Raw genomic sequence first — 18,866 nt, 5'->3', positions numbered from 1 at the left:
TAGGAGGAATAACAGAGTAACGGCACAACACACAGTGGCACTTTTATTAAGAGCGGCGTTTTAGACACCGGTCTTAATAAGCCCCTGCGCTGGATTGCGAAGTTATGAAGAGGCGCCGGGCTCTACATAACTTCGGCGTTTCCACTGCCACTTATAAATGTAAGACCGCTTCCTTGCTGTCTTACATTTAGACCATTTTATACGCCTAAACCAGGCATAGAAAATGATGAATAAGATGGGCCTGCCGGTTGCCCCTTTTTTAGACCTGGCAAAAGCAGAGAAGTCATAGATCATGCCGCAACAGGGCGTGCAACGGAATCTGCGCCAGATATACGCCACAAAAGTGGCTTTTCCGTTTATAAATGACCCCCACAGTTCTAATAAAAGATGTTCCGGAATAATTATTTTATGAAGCGTATGTACTAAAATAAACATTTCAGAAGAATGGACAGGTCCTCTTTCATTGTTGACATTTTTCACCATGTTGGGAGGCTGGTCTCTGCAGGAATTGCTGAGATCTGTAGTTCACCAGCCGCTCAGGAGCCACCACTTCAGGCTCTCCCGGTGAGATTCATAGTGCAGCCTGTAGTGACCTTTCTAAGGTCATAGCACTTTAAGAATCCTTGGCGTCCACTATCCAGTGACATATGGTATTTTCCACTTACGATAAGGCAATCACCGAAACTACAATGAAAAAATAAATACAATTCATACAAAAAAAATAAAAAATGATGAAGGAATTTATGGAAATGATCCCTAAGGATTCCAGAATGAGGGGAGGTTTGCATAGCGACATTTTCAGGCGCTGATTGCAACGCTGCCCTGATACACTGTATTTATCCGGAGCATGGCAGTTACATAACCACTGCAGATCGAGAGGAGGCACAGACTCCCGGTTACCTCAGAGCTTGGATGTTACTATCGATGAGCGCCACGTCGGATGCTCCAATATTTCACAGCGGGCACATTTAAAGGGCCAGACCGGTAATGTGCCGTGCTGCAGCATCAATAATATTTACCCCTGAGAGTAACAGGAAAAGAGATAACGGAGCAATTATTTATAGGGGGCGTGTAATTAGCATGGAAGGTGGGCACTGGATTACATACAGCTGTGTGCCGCCTGTCCCCCGGTCGACAGAGTAGCTCACTGCAATGCAGCCATAGAACATGCAGAGCTGGGAGCGTGACCCACTTCACTCAGGACACAGGTTCTTCTCGCCGGCTGCACTGCAGCGTGTGAATCTTCAATGCTTCCCACTGCTAGGCAATTAATTCTCGCCTGCACAGATGTCTCGGCAAGTCTCCTATACACACAATGGTGAGGCTGATAATCACACAGATCCATCAAATCTGGGGCAAACAGAGCTGTCTATCATCCCTGGCGTAGCGGTTAATCATTGCTAAGAGCTTCTGCAGCATCTGCACAGTGTCAATCATCAATAGCTCGGTATACTTCCTAAGTATTAAAGGGCCAGCAAGGCACAAATAAAGAGCGTGCTGCCCAAAAATAGGAACTTGATGTATACGAATCAACATACAAGCATAGGGGGGGGGGGGGAAACTGCCTGTTGCCCATAGCAACAAGTGTTAGCGTCACCCACGACAGCCAACTGGGTGACAAATTGTTTGAAATGCTCTGATTGTTGCTGCTGGCAACGCGAACACCTTCCTGCATCAGGCCCTCAGAAATGGTGCCACATTTGCGATGGTTGCTATGCAAATGACTGCATAGCAACCTGTTGAAAAAGACACAGCAACTAAACACCACATGACGCAGTTATGGCGATGCAAAGCAGAGGATGAGGCCAGATGTTATACTCATACCGTGTTTCTCCGAAAATAAGACAGGGTCTTATATAAATTTTTTCTCCGAAAATAGGGTTAGGGCTTATTATCAGGGTAGGGCTTATTTATTCAAATACAGTATAATCACAGTGGGTGGCACAGTACTACGGTATGATACCGGTACAGTACTCTGGCAGGCAATGCCACATTTCTTTACGTTACCAGGGAGATCCGGCGCAAGAGATGACAGGGTGCTGATTGGTGGAGGCGGGGGAGGGAGCAGGACGCACTCACCACCAATCAGCACCTCCAGCTCCAGGCAGCAGAGAGGAGAAGGACATCATTCAGCTACGGTAGGGGTAAGTTAGAACGTGCGGGCAGGCGGCAGTACAGGGTAGAGAAGCCGTCCAGCCTGCCCAGCGATGTACCCGTTCGGTACCGTAGATGGAAGCGCGGCTGCCGGCATAATTTTGCATTTAGTGAAGCCGCCAGCCGCGATGTATGCGCGGGCTAGCGACTTCACTGAAGGCTAAGTGTTGGCAGCCTGCGCTGCTGTACCGTAACTCCTGCCCGCCTCCGATCAGCTGGGAAAGTGCCGAGGTCCTGCCCACCCGCCCTGGCAGCTCAGGAGCCATTAGTGAGCGCTCCTGAGCTGCTGAATCCATAAATATAAAATTCATCTAGGGCTTATTTTTGGAGTAGGGCTCATATTTAAGCCCTACTCCCAAAACCCTGCAAAATAGGGCTAGGTCTTATTTTCGGGGTAGGTCTTATTTTCGGGGAAACACGGTAATTATTCCAGTGTGGTAGTCACCAGTGCAGCCATGTTGCCTATGTCTATGCTGTTGCCTAGCAACAAGACGCCAGCAGATATGACCTACCTGCAGAAAAGTCTATAGGATCCGGCCATAATGCAGTACCCCCTCTACATCTGGCACACAGCTGTGGACTGTCACTTCGCTGTCCATCTTCCTGAGTAGAGAGAAGGCCTGGCTTCTGTAAACACACTGTAGGCCGCCATATGTACTGGCCAGATGACGGCTGCCGGTTTCTACAGCGACGACCTTCTGAGGTTTGATAATATTGATGTCTGGATTCCATTTTATGGCATGACATGTAAATGACTGCCGCCTTAAAGGGCAACTCCAACTTGTTACATAGTTTTTACCAAATCCCTTTTATTTCCTTCCCATCATCCCTCGGGAGGAGTTGAATAAATAGGCGCATGAGCTGCCAAGGGGAAGAGGAGAAAGTGACAACCGGCGCTTAATACATTTCCAGCCCACTAAAGTGCTTGTCACTTCCCATTCAGCTGTCCATCAACTAGCTTGCTGCTGTCAGGGCATGCTGGGAGTTGTAGTCTTATAAAAAGCTGTAGCACCACAGGTTGGAAGCCACTGCTCTACAGAAAGGAATCTGAGGATATAAACAATATAAAATATAAACTTTCCTCACACTTGGTTCCCCTCCCCCGTTGCAGCCATGTTCTCTCTATTGCGTAGCTCTACCAAAGCTAAACTAGCGAGTTCAAATGTCTCCACTATGGGCTCAGTCAGACGACCGCATCCGTTTTTGCGGTCCGCAAATTTCAGATCCGCAAAACATGGATACTGGCCGTGTGCATTCCGCATTTTGCAAAACAGAAAGGGCAGCCCTATGACAGAAATGCCTATTCTTGTCCGCAATTGCATGGGTCTGCGTAAGTTCCGGATGCGAACACAAACATACAATCGCCTGAATGAGCCCTAAATTGACTAACCTACGTTGTCAGTTAGGAGCCGAGACAAAAACAGCCCCCCGCCCCCCTAGGCTACCTGTACATGTTGTGGATTAAGCATGGTTTTTCTGCACGGATTCTCGTGCGCAATAACCGCAGTGTAAATAATATAGTACCAGCAAAGTATATGAGACTAGACAAATCTCATGTACACTTTGCTTTTTCATTCCACGCCGAAATTGACCTGTTGTGCAGACTCTGCAGCAAAACTGCATCAAAACTACACCAAAAACGTAAGTACCACAACGGCTGCAATGGTCTATGAAGAAAATGAGCCATGTCAGTTGGGCCACTGATTATAATAGGTCACTGTTCATCAAGGTGCTGTCTATTCTACACTGGGACAGCGCCCAAACATGAGTATCCCCCATCTGAAATGTCAGATTGCTGCAAAACTCAGCATGCATTTATATCTCAGGCAGATATGTAAAAGATTACAGGTGAGGTCTGATTAGACACGGGTCTTGCCACAAGAGGGCGTAAAACTGTTTCCCTTACTGCCCAGTAAAAAAAAAAAGGCTCTCAGAGGCTACTTGTGGGTAGTGTACCTCTTGGTAAGAGATTGTTAACTGGTAGACATGCCTCTATGATGCAACCGAAGACATTTTGCCCAACTATCAGACTTTGGACTGAGAGAAGCAGGATGGTTGGATCGACAAATTACCTGCCATCAAGGCCGTTTTGACTGAGGTGGTGTTGGAAGTTGGGAGTGTACGTGAAACCTGGACTGCTATGGACTGGAACTATATCCTCTTTAGCGGTCGGTTTTGAGTATGGAGGCCTCATGGTGAGCACTTCAATCCGACCTTTGCTGTGGAACGACACACTGCCCCAAATGCTGGTTCACCCCTAGTAGTGATACGAGGGACACTAACAGCTTAGTGATATGTGCAGGACATCCTGTGGCCACATGTGTTGCCTTTGATGGCAGGGCTTCCATTTTTTTCGGCAGGATAATGCTCGCCCACACACAGCTAGGGTTTCTCAGAAATGTCTCCACCAGATTACAACACTTTCTTGGCCTGTTTGGTGGCCAGATTTATCGCCAATTGAGCATTTATGGGACCAGCAGGGACGCCAGCTTTGACAACCTATGAGTTTGCAGGATCTACAGGCCCGGCTGCAACATCGGTGGGCAAATGTGCCACAAGATACCAAACAGAACCTGTATGCCTCCATGTCTAACCCATATCTCATCTTGTATCCAGGCTAGAGGAGGTCCCGCAGGACACTAGAGCCTCCTTCCAATTAACGTATCCTTTCACTCTAGTATTGTAACCTCTTACATATATCATTACATTCACACATAGAAAGTTTCTTTCCATTCCAACATCTCCTTCTTGGTGCGTTATTTTTAAAATTTTCGTCAAAAAGTATACGAGGGATTTTACAAGAAGCAACATTTATCCCTATCAACAGGATAGGTGATAAATGTGTAATTGATGGGGGCCCACCAATCACAAGAACAGGGGTCAGTGAATCCCCTGCGTGAATGGAGTGAAAGTGCACATGCGTTACCACCACTCCATTCCCAGTCTATGGGACTTTTAGACATAGTCCAGTACAGTTCTCAGTTATCTCCGTCAGTCCCATAGCACACTACCGCGCTAGTCAACCCCTGGAGACCCCCATTCTTGTGACCTTTGGCAATCCCACTGATCGTACATTTATCACCAATCCTGTGGTCTACTTTAAGGGGCCAACAAAGTCTAAAGTGGCTGATATCAGTAAATGCTGTTCCATTGACTTCTACCATGGCACATATACAGTGGCATACCTTCCATGAATGCAGACCACGTGACTGCTACGACATTCAGGGGTAAAGGGGCCCAGCGCTGAACTTCTTTGTTTCTGACATGAAAACATTGCGTTTTCATGCAGCCACCACTAGGGGGAGATCAGTGCAAATAGATTTTTACAGCTTCCATTGCAGTCAATGGTTACTGTATAAATTACTATGCAGTGCCCCCCTTCCCCCCTACAGTTTTATAATAACTGCAGATATAGAGCTTTATGGAGGGTTGTCTGTAAATACATTGAGAAATATGATGTTCACAATGAGCGCCATATTAATGAAGCACCTGTTCCACTTTCTCTAAGGCCTAGTTCACACGAACGTATGGCTTTTATAGTTTTTTGCGGTCTGTTTTTCACGGATCCCTTGTTCCGTTTTTGAGTTCCGTTGTGTTTCCGTTTCTGTTCCGAGACGGAGGGTGACTTTTTAAAAAAAAAAAAATTCTTTTGATTAAAATTTCCTCTGGTGAATAAAAAAAAGTGTAAATTGGTCAAAAAGTTGGGTCTCTTCACGTTGCTTTATGCTTTGGCTAGGAATGTTTGATGCACGTGTACTGGGGAACTTTGCGGGGCAAGGGAGTTGCCATGAGATCTGTGTATGCCCCTGCACATATAGGATATACAGACTCCACCATCCCTATGATACGAGTAATACTTTGGACACGATTATTTTCATGCATCGCAGAAAACATCTGCTTGTTCGATAGGCCCGTCCCTGTGCACACTAATAGAGCACATCCTTATCTGTGTCCTCCAATATGTCATGTTTAGTAAATATCCCTAATTAATCACAGCCGAACCTGTAATCATCACTGAGCCGCTGATCTCCCCCTCCTGCGTCTCGTACAGGAATTTTGCCAAAAAATGGAGACGTCAACCATAACTGAAGGGGCATCTGTGCATAGTGATCACGCAATGCCAAGTATGGTCAGATGACCTTGTGTTATAAGAGGGGGAATAAAACTGAAAGGTCTTATTAAACTTCTTAGGTTTACCCAGTATAGAATAATCAAAATAGACAATTTAGATTTTTCAGCCATTCTTCATTAATATGAATATGGTCCGGGGCGGCCAATGGGGGAAGGGCAATTTAGTGGGAGCAGCTTTGATGGGGTGATGCACTGAAGGCTGGGGCTACACAGCAGCGATCTTAGCTGCAACATTCATTGTACAACCACCACTAAACTGAATGGGGTTGCGGCACGACTTGCAAGTTGCTGCGACCCCAGAATTCAGCAGCGCTGGATTTTTTGTCATTCTGGGGTCGCAGCAACTTGGAAGTCAACCTGAAAACCTCTTCAGATCACTGGCTACACAGCCATCAGACGTCTCAGCCAAGATCGCCATGAAGTCCTAGCCCTAAAGGGGATGTCTCATCTGAGACAATGGGGGCATATTGCTAGGATATGCCCCCATTGTCTGATAGGTGAGGATATGGGGAGGACAGAGCTCCGAATTTCTGATATGGTGCACCAAATCCCCTGTGTCTTATTAGGGTACGGCCACATGTGGCTTACATGTTGCAGGTTGCAGAAAATCCGAAGTGAATACACACGCTGCTGAAAATTTCCGCTGAAAAATCCAGGTAAGTTGAAATGTGGAGCTGATATTAAATCGTCATATGTTAATTCCTGCCACCGATTTGCAATGCAGAGGGCGAAATATGCAGCATTTCTGTGAAGATTTCCTTGCCAAAATCCAGACAATTTGGAATTAACTGCTGCTGCAGAATTCTGGTGTGTCCACTGTGTCAAATCTGCAGCGTATACATGTGGCCTTACCCACTCATAGTCCGAGATACATGATTAAAGGGTATTCCAGTAACAAGTTATCCTCTGTCCACTGGTCCGTGAGAATATCCCGTGTTCCTCATCTGAATTCAGGTACACTCCATTTATGGGACTGGCAAGTACAGTTATTTCTGACAGTCCCATAGAGTTAGAATGAAATAGCAGAGGGTTGGAGCCACAGGGCCCCATTTTTGTGATTAGTGTGGTTTCCATCAGTCAGAACCCCACAAATCTAACCGTTATTATTCCCTATACAGTGGTTAGGAGACAACTTGCTACTGGAATGCCACTTTAAATTCTGTCTGCATCCAGCCACCACTAGAGGGAGCTTACATGTTTTCTAAAGACAGATTTATTATCCACTTTAAAGGGGTTCTCTAGTAATAATGACATTTTACAAAGTGCCAGCAGCCTGCCCCCCTAAGCTAAGGATTTATACTTACCTGCTCCCCACCACTCCGGTCCTCTGCGCTGCCTCTGGTGCCAAGTACATAAGAAAAGGAAAGCCAGTCCAGCTCACCAAGCCTGTAGGTTCAATGTATCTGACCATGCGTATGGGACGGTGCTTCAGCTATGGATACAGCATAGCAAACAGAGGAAATCCAGCAGCACGTCCATAAAATCTTATCCTTTATTAGATCACATTAGCATCCAAGTATTACATCATGGCCTACGCGTTTCTGACAGACGCATGCTATCCTTAGCCATGGTGTAAAACAAAAGCTGACATACACTTGTTTAAGGGGGGGGAATAAGACGATCTCCATTTTTTGGTTACACCTAATTGGGAATTAACCCATTCTGGTAGCATAGCCTGATAGGACATACTAAGTTAACCCATTCGGGTAACATAGTCTATCAGATTATACTGAAACAAAAAACAACCTGTGCACATGAATGCATATATGATTTCATAGTAATTAAAATACATTCAGTCCACTTAGAGGACGTGTTTTAAATAATACAATTCCCTTTGGCAGACTTTGGGGGGAGGTGGTGTCCAATCCCCCCCCCCTTTGTGGTCTGAACACACACTCACATCCCTGAACACATTAAAAGGTATCAACCACTGAGGAATCTCTTTCCATTTGTTTTTATCCCTGAACACAGAAGTGGGTCATATCACCTTCATGTTGCTCATAAAAAATGACGTTATATGCTTCTAGTTGTAATACTAGTTATATCATTCACATGTTCTGATATCCGTTTGGGTAATGATCGAGTAGTGGAAACAACTTATTGTTTTCTACATTGCTTACAGGTAATGACATATATCGAATGTGCCGCAACGGGATTTAATGGGGTGTTTAACTCCTGTGGCACATCTATTGTCTGAGAGAGATGCATATTTCTGCAAGTCTTGCATATAGTGCTCCCACTGCCTCCAGTGTCTCCATGTTCCAGTCCCTACAGTGCTTATTATCAGTGCAGCATGGGCACAGTCTCATGTCCCACTGCAGCCAATAACTGGCTTCTGTGGTGACGTGGCCACAGCGGTCACATCGCTGATGAAGCCACATTGCAGGGACCAGAACATGGAGACACCGGAGGCAGCACAGAGGACTAAAGTGATCTGTATATATATATATATATATATATATATATATATATATGTACACACACACACAGTGGGCTCCCCCTAGTGGTGGTTGCAGGAAGATGAATTTTAGCATGTCTACGCTCTGTATCAGTAAAAATGAAGCCACAAATGCTATAATGATATATTAAGTAATAAGTCAGCACAGAATCTTGGACCTAAAAAACAACCTGATGTAAAGAGGTGGAAAATCAAAGTGGGGGTGAGACCAGACGGTGCAGCTGGTTGCAATCGGCAAGCCACGCCCATCCGCAGCACTGATTGGCCTCACCCTAAAGCCTCATTCACATGTCCGTGTCAGGGCTCAAATCTGTGAGCAGGTGGTCAGTGATGCATCCGTGAAGCTGGCCGTGATGGATCTGTGTTGGTCCCGTGTGTCCGTTTTTTGCTGTCCGTGTGTCATTCGTCTTTCACTGACACTGAACAACTGAAAAATAATTTTCAAAGCATTTCTTCCTAATGATCTGTAAAACACTGATGCAACACGGATGGCATCTGTTTTGCATCCATGGCTTTTATGGGCCCTTAGACTATAATGGGCGTGATGGATCCGTGAACATGGACGAAATAGAGCATGCATCCGTGCCAAAAACATGGACCGTGCTAAAACACTGATGTCTGAATACACACATTAAAATAAATGGGAACGTGTGCTGTCCGTGGAGAACATGGACAGCACCCGTCCGTTGAACACTGATGTGTGAATGAGGCTTAAAGGGGTTATCCAATTTCAAGAACCCCCCTACCCCTCACATGCTGGGCCCCTCACCAGTAATATACTTACCCCGCTCAGCTCCTGGTCCCCGCACCACCGCTGCTGTTTCTCCCTGTACATGGATGAAAACATCCGGTGTCGGGGGGAGCAGCCATTTGCAGACGGGGACGAGCCTCCCTAGCATCATGGGTCATGCTAGGGAGGCTCGTCCCCGTCTGCCATTGGCTGCTCCCCCCGACACCGGATGTTTTCATCCATGTACAGGGAGAAGCAGCAGTGCGGGGAACCAGAGCGGCACCGGGAGCGTGGTAAGTATATTTCCGGTGAGGGGCCCGGCACATGTGGGGGGAGGTTTCTTGAAATTGGATAACCCCTTTAAGGCATCCAATTATGAGAGAAAATTGCAAGGACAATGTTGGATTTTACTGGCCAAAGTAATGAGGGCAACAATAATTCTGGGTGGGGTTACTTGTCAAAGACCATGAGAAGTGACCCCTCTGGGCTCTGTTCAGCGGCTCCAAAAGAGCACATGTGACCTTCTGACACACAACTGTAAACTGCAAATTTTATGAGAAGTACAACATTTCATTTCGATAATACGCCTGCCACACCCCATATCCCGCGCTTTTTTTTAGGCCATCAAGAAATGTAACCCTGCCATTACGACGGAGATTGGTTTGTGTTTTTTCCTCTGTTACGCAACTCCATACCATATAGGATTGAAATCAGTCTAGAACTTTTTGTTTCAATGCGATTCTATTCCTGCTCTAAGGGATCTGTGTATCCAGGCAACACCGGGGGTGTGAAAAAAAGTAGAATTTCCAAATGGAAAGGAAATCTTACTGAGGTTGATGTCTTCCATAGTATCTATAGGATCTAAAAAAATAAAAAATATAAATTCCCTTCAGGTTTGACATGATAAATATTCTGGCAGACGCATTGTATGTTTTTTTTATAGGTTTCCGGGATGGGGCTGACTCTCATTCCTGAGGCTATCTTTTTATTGTGGAAAAAAAAAGCACATGATAAATGACCCCTCCTGGGCACGAGCGGGTACTGTTAACAGGTGGATGGCAGTACGCAAAGCATTACAGTGCGAGCAATGGTGATGGCTTTTACAAATGTAAATACCAACATTTCATATTTTTCTTTTTTTCAGATTTTTTTCAAGGACCAGATGGATATTTCCAATTTTTTTAATCTAATCTCATCACTTTTTCCGCAGTCCTAAGCACAGTTTAAGGTTACGTCATCTTAACCGTGAGATATTAACCATATCAGTTACCAAGGTAACGCTCACTCATTAGAGTCAAAAAAGTTTCAGCGTTCCAGCATCCTATAGGCTAACGACGGAGAATAAAAAACTGTCATATCTATCCGAAATCCTCATTAAACTGCAGAAGAAACTAGAACAATGTGTAATGACATTTTTTAACACGAAGGGATGTAGATGTTCTTATTATTTTTACATAGATGTGAATCACACCGGATCAGGGACAAGCAATATGTAACTAAGTCCTCGTGCACATGACCACGTCCGTATTGCGGTCCACAAACCACGGATCCACAAAATACGGATGCATTTTACTCACTCCCATCACTAGAAATGACTATTCACAACCGCAAAACAGAGTGTGCTATAATTCACGGAACGGACATACCGCCCACAAATGACATCCGCGTGTCCCTTTTTTTTTTCAGACCTACAGAAAAGAATAGGAATACGAATTGGATGCGGATCCTGCATACGGTCGTGTGCATGAGTCCTTATACCCAGAACTGATTTGGGTATTAGTAAAGTCCTATCAACAAATGTTGTACTGTATCTGAATACAAGCCAGCCAATTAATAAGTACCCAATTTGGGCATCATTCACACAACCGTATTTTCGCTCCGTGTCCGACCCGCCTCAAAAATGCAGACAGCACGCAGATGCCGTCCGTGTGCTGTCTGCATCTGTGTGGCCATGCCGCAAATTATAGAGCATGTCCTATTCTTCTCCGTTTTGTGGCTGCGAACAGCCGGTATATCCATCTTGAGGACCTGTGGTTTGCGAACCGCAAAAAAATTAAGAATACGGTTCGCCTGACTGTAATCCTCACAACGTCCTCTGAGGACAAGGTGGACTTGTTATGCTTTTGCTCATAAAAGTAACAAATTAATATTTTGTATTTATTTATTTATTTTACATTTTGATAAAATATTTTTTTTCTGTTTGGAAACATCAGACAAAAAATAAATAAATAGAATAATAAATATCTAAAGACCTCAATAAAGTGTCCTAATATGTAGAAGTGCTGGGCCGTCCTCCTCTGGTGCTGGATTAATAAGATGCATGCAGACTTAAAGGCCAGAATTTTCAGCTGCAAGATCTAAAATTAAGGTTATAAATTCCCGCACTGGAAGCGGCGGCGGCGGCTCCTTCTTCGACGTAAGATAAATTCTAATTGTAGAAGAGATCATTGATTTCTCCAGATACGGACACATTGGGAACTGTTTCTATGGCACGTAAGATCTTGGCGCCATTCGTGGCACAGTGTGACATACATGGCACCTGTTGAAGCGTTCTATAGAGACGCCTGAGCGCTAGTCGTGGCCTGTAAAAAGCATCCGGCATTTTACATATAATCTTAGTATGCTGCAGTATTGCCCTTACGGGCCCCACACGACCTTTATGACTGCCGCTGTCACGCCTGTAAAAATGGCGTATGTTTTGCGCCGCCATATTTTACCCTACCACCCATGGAAGACAACCCCCTTCTGAGTGTTTAGCTCAGACTGTAATATTCACACATTTGTTTCCTCCTCTCCGAATTATGAGCTGCCTGCAAAACAGACATGAGGTCACTGACCCCAGCAACCAACCCTACACGAAAACCTTCACCCTGCCACGTGTGGTCCTCATTCAGGAGAGATTAGAAAGCAAAGTAATGACCCCCACCCCCCGAGACAATGATTCCAGATACAAAAACGCAACAAAGCTTCAAAATATAACTACACCTACAGAATATCATAGGAAGTGGGGGTACACGTACTAATTGCTGTGAATTATGCCCTAATGAGGGGGCAAACTGATCTCCTGTCACATGGTAACTAACCCGATAATGTAGGGTAATGGTGGGATGAGGGGAATGCAGCACAGGATGGGTTAAATCTGCAGGCCCTGCTCTGTGTCTTCATAGCTGAGGGGCAGTGAGTATTTCCAAATCTGGAAATCACCCAGGTGTCTCTGGATAATGTTATCTGTAACGACACCCCCCCCCCCCCCCCCCCAAACACTATCCTGCACACTCCCTATGTTCGCCAAGGGGAGGGGGGGAGCTGCTGCTGGCACTAAGGGGTTACTCTGCCCACCGTCAGCTGATGAAAGCAATGAGGTTTATGTCAATGCAGTAACAGGATGAAGATCTGAGAATATGATGAGCGTTATCCTTCACAAATCAGTCACTTCCCTCCCTAGGCGCCCAACCTCAGTCCTGGGTATTACTCTGGGCTACCATGGAGGTGTTTCAGGGGCAGTGGAGTGGACCATGGAGGGTATGGATGAGGGATCTGACGTGCAAGGTCTTTTACCAAAGGGTCATGTCCATTAGTCACACTCAACATGACCATAGTGTCCACCACTGGGAAGTGACAAATCAGCGGCCACATAATTATCCACGTAATATAGGACATTATAAGTGTGACCACCTCAGCTAACCTGCCCAGGCCTAAACCACAACCACTATCCTCTAGCAGGCCCTCAGAAAAGGTAGCCTCCTAACCACTGTATGGGTGGGGGCTGCAGAACACAAACAACACCCTAAATCTTAACACCCCCCCCCCCCCCCACGCAATCCCAACAGAGATCACGTCACTGAGGACCTGTGGATCCAACATAGAGGACAGCCACCCCCCCAGTGGGTGATGATAATGATGACAATGACAACCACTTGGACCCAAGCAGCCACCTCTATTTACAATGACCTGTGGAGCTCAGAAGACATGACCAGTACCTCTAGGACCACACATGAGATGATGATGATGATGATGGGCACCTCTAGGACTGGTGATGAATCAAGATGGTCTTGGACTTCTCACCTTGGTGGTCTCCCTCGGGGATATACATCCTTCGGCTTTCATTGACCATTTACGACCAGAAATAAAGGTTCCAGGTTAATCCTTTAAAGAAGGCCTCGTCCACCAGAGATGGGGAGTCCTTACCGAGACGTAGAGCTCTGTCCAGGGTGGTCCGCAGACAGGGGGGCCGTGTCCAGCTATGGGCTGGGAGCCCAGATGAAGGAATAAGTCTTATTAGTTAGGGAAGGCAAGGAGGGGTGTCTGGGGGGAGGGGGTATCTCTAGTAATTTCAGGGTTCTCTCTATAGTGCAGGTCCTGGACTGTCTCAAGTAAAGTGGGGGCTGTCTGCAGTTATTGAGGGGGATTCTACCTCAATGGGGGGAGTGCCTTCCTGATAAAACTAGGGGGTCTCTCCTCAGGGATTGGGGGGGGGGGGGGGTCTTTGTTCAGTGATAATTGGGGGAGTGCTTACAAGTATGATTGTGGGAGGGGGTGTCCCCTGTACTAGGGGTGTATGTGTCCAGCAATGATGGAGGGGTGCCAAATGAGTTAAGGGGGGCTCTTCTCCACAGGTTGTGAGGATGTCCTGCGATTGGAGGGGTTGTCTCCAGGAATGATGGGGGCTTTGTGTCCAATGATGAGGTGCAGTCTCCTATTTCTCCAGAGATGAAGGAGTTGTGGGTCTCTCTCCAGTGGTGGGGGTCTCTGTAACCTCCCCCTGATCCTCGCTGCTGTTGGGGGGTTAGATTACCTGATCCCCATTATTGTAGCAAAGCCCCTAGGCGAGTGTCTGGCATCCCTGGCGCGGTCAGTAGGGTGGGCTCTGGGCCCCCCAGGCTGGAGCGGCGGCGGCGGTGGAGCCGGGGGGAGACATGCTGAAGCCGCACCGAGTGCTCTCTGTTGGCAGCAGCCGTTTCTGCAGAGGAAGAGAGAGGGGGAGAGAGACTGAGCGCTCGCCTCCTCCTCCACCTCCTCCCCCAGCCCAGCGGCGGATACTCCCCCACCGCTCCCCGCTGCCACAGGTCCGAGCACCGAGGGGCCCCGCTCCCGGGGGGCCCCACCATCAGTGCCGGGGACCCGAGCTGTCTCCTCTTCTAGTACAGAAGGATGAATACCATCCATGAGAGAGCGCCAGAGACCCCCAAACATATTGCCCAGCGTGGACCCATACCGCCCAATGTGACTTGTACCCTGAAGCTACAGACCCCTTCCTTCAGTGGGGTGCCCGTTATAGCGCCCCTTTCCATTGCATGACATCACTACCTCCCTCCTGTGCAATGACCTCCACCGCCGCCTATGGGTTAATGATGACCCCACTTTGAGGTGTAGCATCTACTGTGATCCTGCCGCAGGGGTGACCGTCAATTGAAAACTGTACGAGAACGATCGTTCACCACAGCTGACGACGGACTACTGCCTCACACAAACACGTCATCCAGGCTGGATGTTTATTGGGGGGGGACAGAGTGCTTCCAAAGGGTGGGGGGTTGGTTATAACCACACGTGTATGGCATGATCGGCCGAATACCACTTGGCATGCTGTCTGATACCCAACTGTGTTCCCAGTATGGCGGAACTAAAGTGCCTATAATTCAGGAACGAAGGCATTCTGCATCTGTTGAGAAGTTGCTTGCACAGTTGTGAATGCAGCTTTGGAGGTGACTAGAGGATAAAACATGAAATCATTCAGGAACAGTGGAAGAAGATCTGGCAATACAATGTATGGAGTACAGATCTCCTGAAATGTGCAATCAATAAGGGGACCCAAGAAAGCCAACGACCCTATAATAGGTTACACAACCCCCCTAAACGTATAGGTTAAAGCCCGCCCTCCACACACACATACTGTACTTAAAGTGTAGGTTATAGTGTCCTCCTGTATGCATTATAGGTTATCACCCGCTATACTTATTATATGTTACAGACCCCCCTCTCCATATGTAGGTTACAGCGCCCCCATCCCCCATGCCCTTTATCTAGGCTAAGGCTATAGCGTCCTCTTGAATGTAATTATTACAATCCCCCTATACTTACAGCACCCCCTGCACTATTATAGGTTATAGCGCCCCTGCACTATTATAGGTTATAGCGCCCCTGCACTATTATAGGTTATAGCGCCCCTGCACTATTATAGGTTATAGCGCCCCTGCACTATTATAGGTTATAGCGCCCCTGCACTATTATAGGTTATAGCGCCCCTGCACTATTATAGGTTATAGCGCCCCTGCACTATTATAGGTTATAGCACCCCTGCACTATTATAGGTTATAGCACCCCTGCACTATTATAGGTTACACCACCTTCTGCACTATTATAGGTTATAAAACCCCCTGAATTATTATAGGTTACAGCACCTCCTACGCTGATTATAGATTTCAGCACCCCCTACACTCATTGTAGGTACAGGCCCCCCTGCTCTTATTACAGGTCCGGATATACATTATACTCTACTCACATCCAGAGATGCTTAAACAATTCTTCTGTCTTCCTCTTGTCTCATTACTGCCCTCTACTGTTTCACTCTCTGAATGTCCTGAATCCTCTGCTGTCCTGCATGTGGGAGATGTAGCCTTTTTAACAAGCCCTGCATGGACGGACTCACCATCGATCCTACAGGTAAATTGTGTTGTACTGTGGTATTTGGTTCTGCTGGGGCAGTATATTGTGCTGCACTGTGGTATTTGGTTCTGCTGGAGCATTATATAGTGCTGCACTGTGGTATTTGGTTCTGCTGGGGCAGTATATTGTGCTGCACTGTGGTATTTGGTTCTGCTGGGGCAGTATATTGTGCTGCACTGGGGTATTTGGTTCTGCTGGGGCAGCATATTGTGCTGTACTGTGGTATTTGATTCTGCTGGGGCAGTATATTGTGCTGCACTGTGGTATTTGGTTCTGCTGAGGCAGTATATTGTGCTGCACTGTAGTATTTGTTTTGCTGAGGCAGTATATTGTGCTGCACTGTGGTATTTGGTTCTGCTGGGGCAGTATATTGTGCTGCACTGTGGTATTTGGTTCTGCTGGGGCAGTATATTGTGCTGCACTGTGGTATTTGGTTCTGCTGGGGCAGTATATTGTGCTGCACTGGGGTATTTGGTTCTGCTGTTGCAGCATATTGTGCTGTACTGTGGTATTTGATTCTGCTGGGGCAGTATATTGTGCTGCACTGTGGTATTTGGTTCTGCTGAGGCAGTATATTGTGCTGCACTGTAGTATTTGTTTTGCTGAGGCAGTATATTGTGCTGCACTGTGGTATTTGGTTCTGCTGGGGCAGTATATAGTGCTGCACTGTGGTATTTGGTTCTGCTGGGGCAGCATATTGTGCTGCACTGTGGTATTTGGTTCTGCTGAGGCAGTATATTGTGCTGCACTGTGGTATTTGTTTTGCTGAGGCAGTATATTGTGCTGCACTGTGGTATTTGGTTCTGCTGGGGCAGTATATAGTGCTGCACTGTGGTATTTGGTTCTGCTGGGGCAGCATATTGTGCTGCACTGTGGTATTTGGTTCTGCTGGGGCAGTATATTGTGCTGCACTGTGGTATTTGGTTCTGCTGAGGCAGTATATTGTGCTGCACTGTGGTATTTGTTTTGCTGAGGCAGTATATTGTGCTGCACTGTGGTATTTTGTTCTGCTGGTGCAGTGTATTGTGCTGCACTGTGATATTTGGTTCTGCTGAGGCAGTATATTGTGCTGCACTGTGGTATTTGGTTCTTCTGGGGCAGTATGTTGTGCTGCACTATGGTATTTGGTTCTGCTGGGGCAGTATATTGTGCTGCACTGTGGTATTTGGTTCTTCTAAGGCAGTATATTGTGCTGCACTGTGGTATTTGGTTCTGCTGGGGCAGTATATTGTGCTGCACTGTGGTATTTGGTTCTTCTGGGGCAGTATGTTGTGCTGCACTATGGTATTTGGTTCTGCTGGGGCAGTATATTGTGCTGCACTGTGGTATTTGGTTCTTCTAAGGCAGTATATTGTGCTACACTATGGTATTTGGTTCTGCTGGGCAGTATATTGTGCTGCACTATGGTATTTGGGTCACCTGGGGCAGTATATTGTGCTGCACTGTGGTATTTGGTTCTGCTGGGGTGGTATTCTCTTCTGCACTGTGGTATTTGGTTCTTCTGAGTCAGTATATTGTGCTGCACTGTGGTATTTGGTTCTGCTGAGGCAGTATATTGTGCTGCACTGTGGTATTTGGTTCTTCTAAGGCAGTATATTGTGCTGCACTGTGGTATTTGGTTCTGCTGAGGCAGTATATTGTGCTGCACTGTGGTATTTGGTTCTTCTAAGGCAGTATATTGTGCTGCACTGTGGTATTTGGTTCTTCTAAGGCAGTATATTGTGCTGCACTGTGGTATTTGGTTCTGCTGGGGCAGTATATTGTGCTACACTATGGTATTTGGTTCTGCTGGGGCAGTATATTGTGCTGTACTGTGGTATTTGGGTCACCTGGGGCAGTATATTGTGTTGCACTATGGTATTTGGTTCTGCTGAGACAGTATATTGTGCTGCACTGTGGTATTTGTTCTGCTGAGGCAGTATATTGTGCTGCACTGTGGTATTTGTTCTGCTGAGGCAGTATATTGTGCTGCACTGTGGTATTTGGTTCTGCTGAGGCAGTATATTGTGCTGCACTGTGGTATTTGTTCTGCTGAGGCAGTATATTGTGTTGCACTGTGGTATTTGGTTCTGCTGAGGCAGTATATTGTGCTGCACTGTGGTATTTGGGTCACCTGGGGCAGTATGTTGTGCTGCACTGTGGTATTTGTTCTGCTGAGGCAGTATATTGTGCTGCACTGTGGTATTTGGTTCTGCTGAGGCAGTATATTGTGCTGCACTGTGGTATTTGGTTCTGCTGAGGCAGTATATTGTGCTGCACTGTGGTATTTGGTTCTCCTGGGGCAGTATATTGTGCTGCACTGTGGTATTTGGTTTTGCTGGGGCAGTATATTGTGCTGTACTGTGGTATTTGGTTCTGCTGGGGCAGTATATTGTGCTGCACTGTGGTATTTGGTTCTGCTGGGGCAGCATATTGTGCTGTACTGTGGTATTTGGTTCTGCTGGAGCATTATATAGTGCTGCACTGTGGTATTTGGTTCTGCTGGGGCAGTATATTGTGCTGCACTGTGGTATTTGGTTCTGCTGGGGCAGTATATTGTGCTGCACTGGGGTATTTGGTTCTGCTGGGGCAGCATATTGTGCTGTACTGTGGTATTTGATTCTGCTGGGGCAGTATATTGTGCTGCACTGTGGTATTTGGTTCTGCTGAGGCAGTATATTGTGCTGCACTGTAGTATTTGTTTTGCTGAGGCAGTATATTGTGCTGCACTGTGGTATTTGGTTCTGCTGG

The 18,866-nt window shown here is 46.6% G+C and overlaps 1 protein-coding gene across 6 annotated transcripts in view; it reads right to left on the bottom strand.

Annotated features, from left to right (window-relative positions):
• The window catches only part of CACNA1C (calcium voltage-gated channel subunit alpha1 C), a 583,432-nt gene that overhangs the window by 454,149 nt on the left and 110,417 nt on the right, over positions 1-18,866 (bottom strand). Inside the window, exon 1 of one of the 6 annotated variants that reach the window (XM_040436676.1) lies at positions 13,539-14,426. The exons of the other annotated variants lie outside the window; for them this stretch is intronic. Coding sequence (XP_040292610.1) covers positions 13,539-13,587 — 49 coding nt within the window. The 5' untranslated portion in view covers positions 13,588-14,426. Of the gene's footprint in view, positions 1-13,538; positions 14,427-18,866 lie in introns of those variants that run through there. 6 annotated transcript variants of the gene reach the window in all.

Source organism: Bufo bufo, chromosome 1 (genome assembly GCF_905171765.1).
Source record: "Bufo bufo chromosome 1, aBufBuf1.1, whole genome shotgun sequence".
Taxonomy (NCBI): Eukaryota; Metazoa; Chordata; class Amphibia; order Anura; family Bufonidae; genus Bufo; species Bufo bufo.
This window is presented reverse-complemented; position numbering and strand designations above follow the sequence as displayed.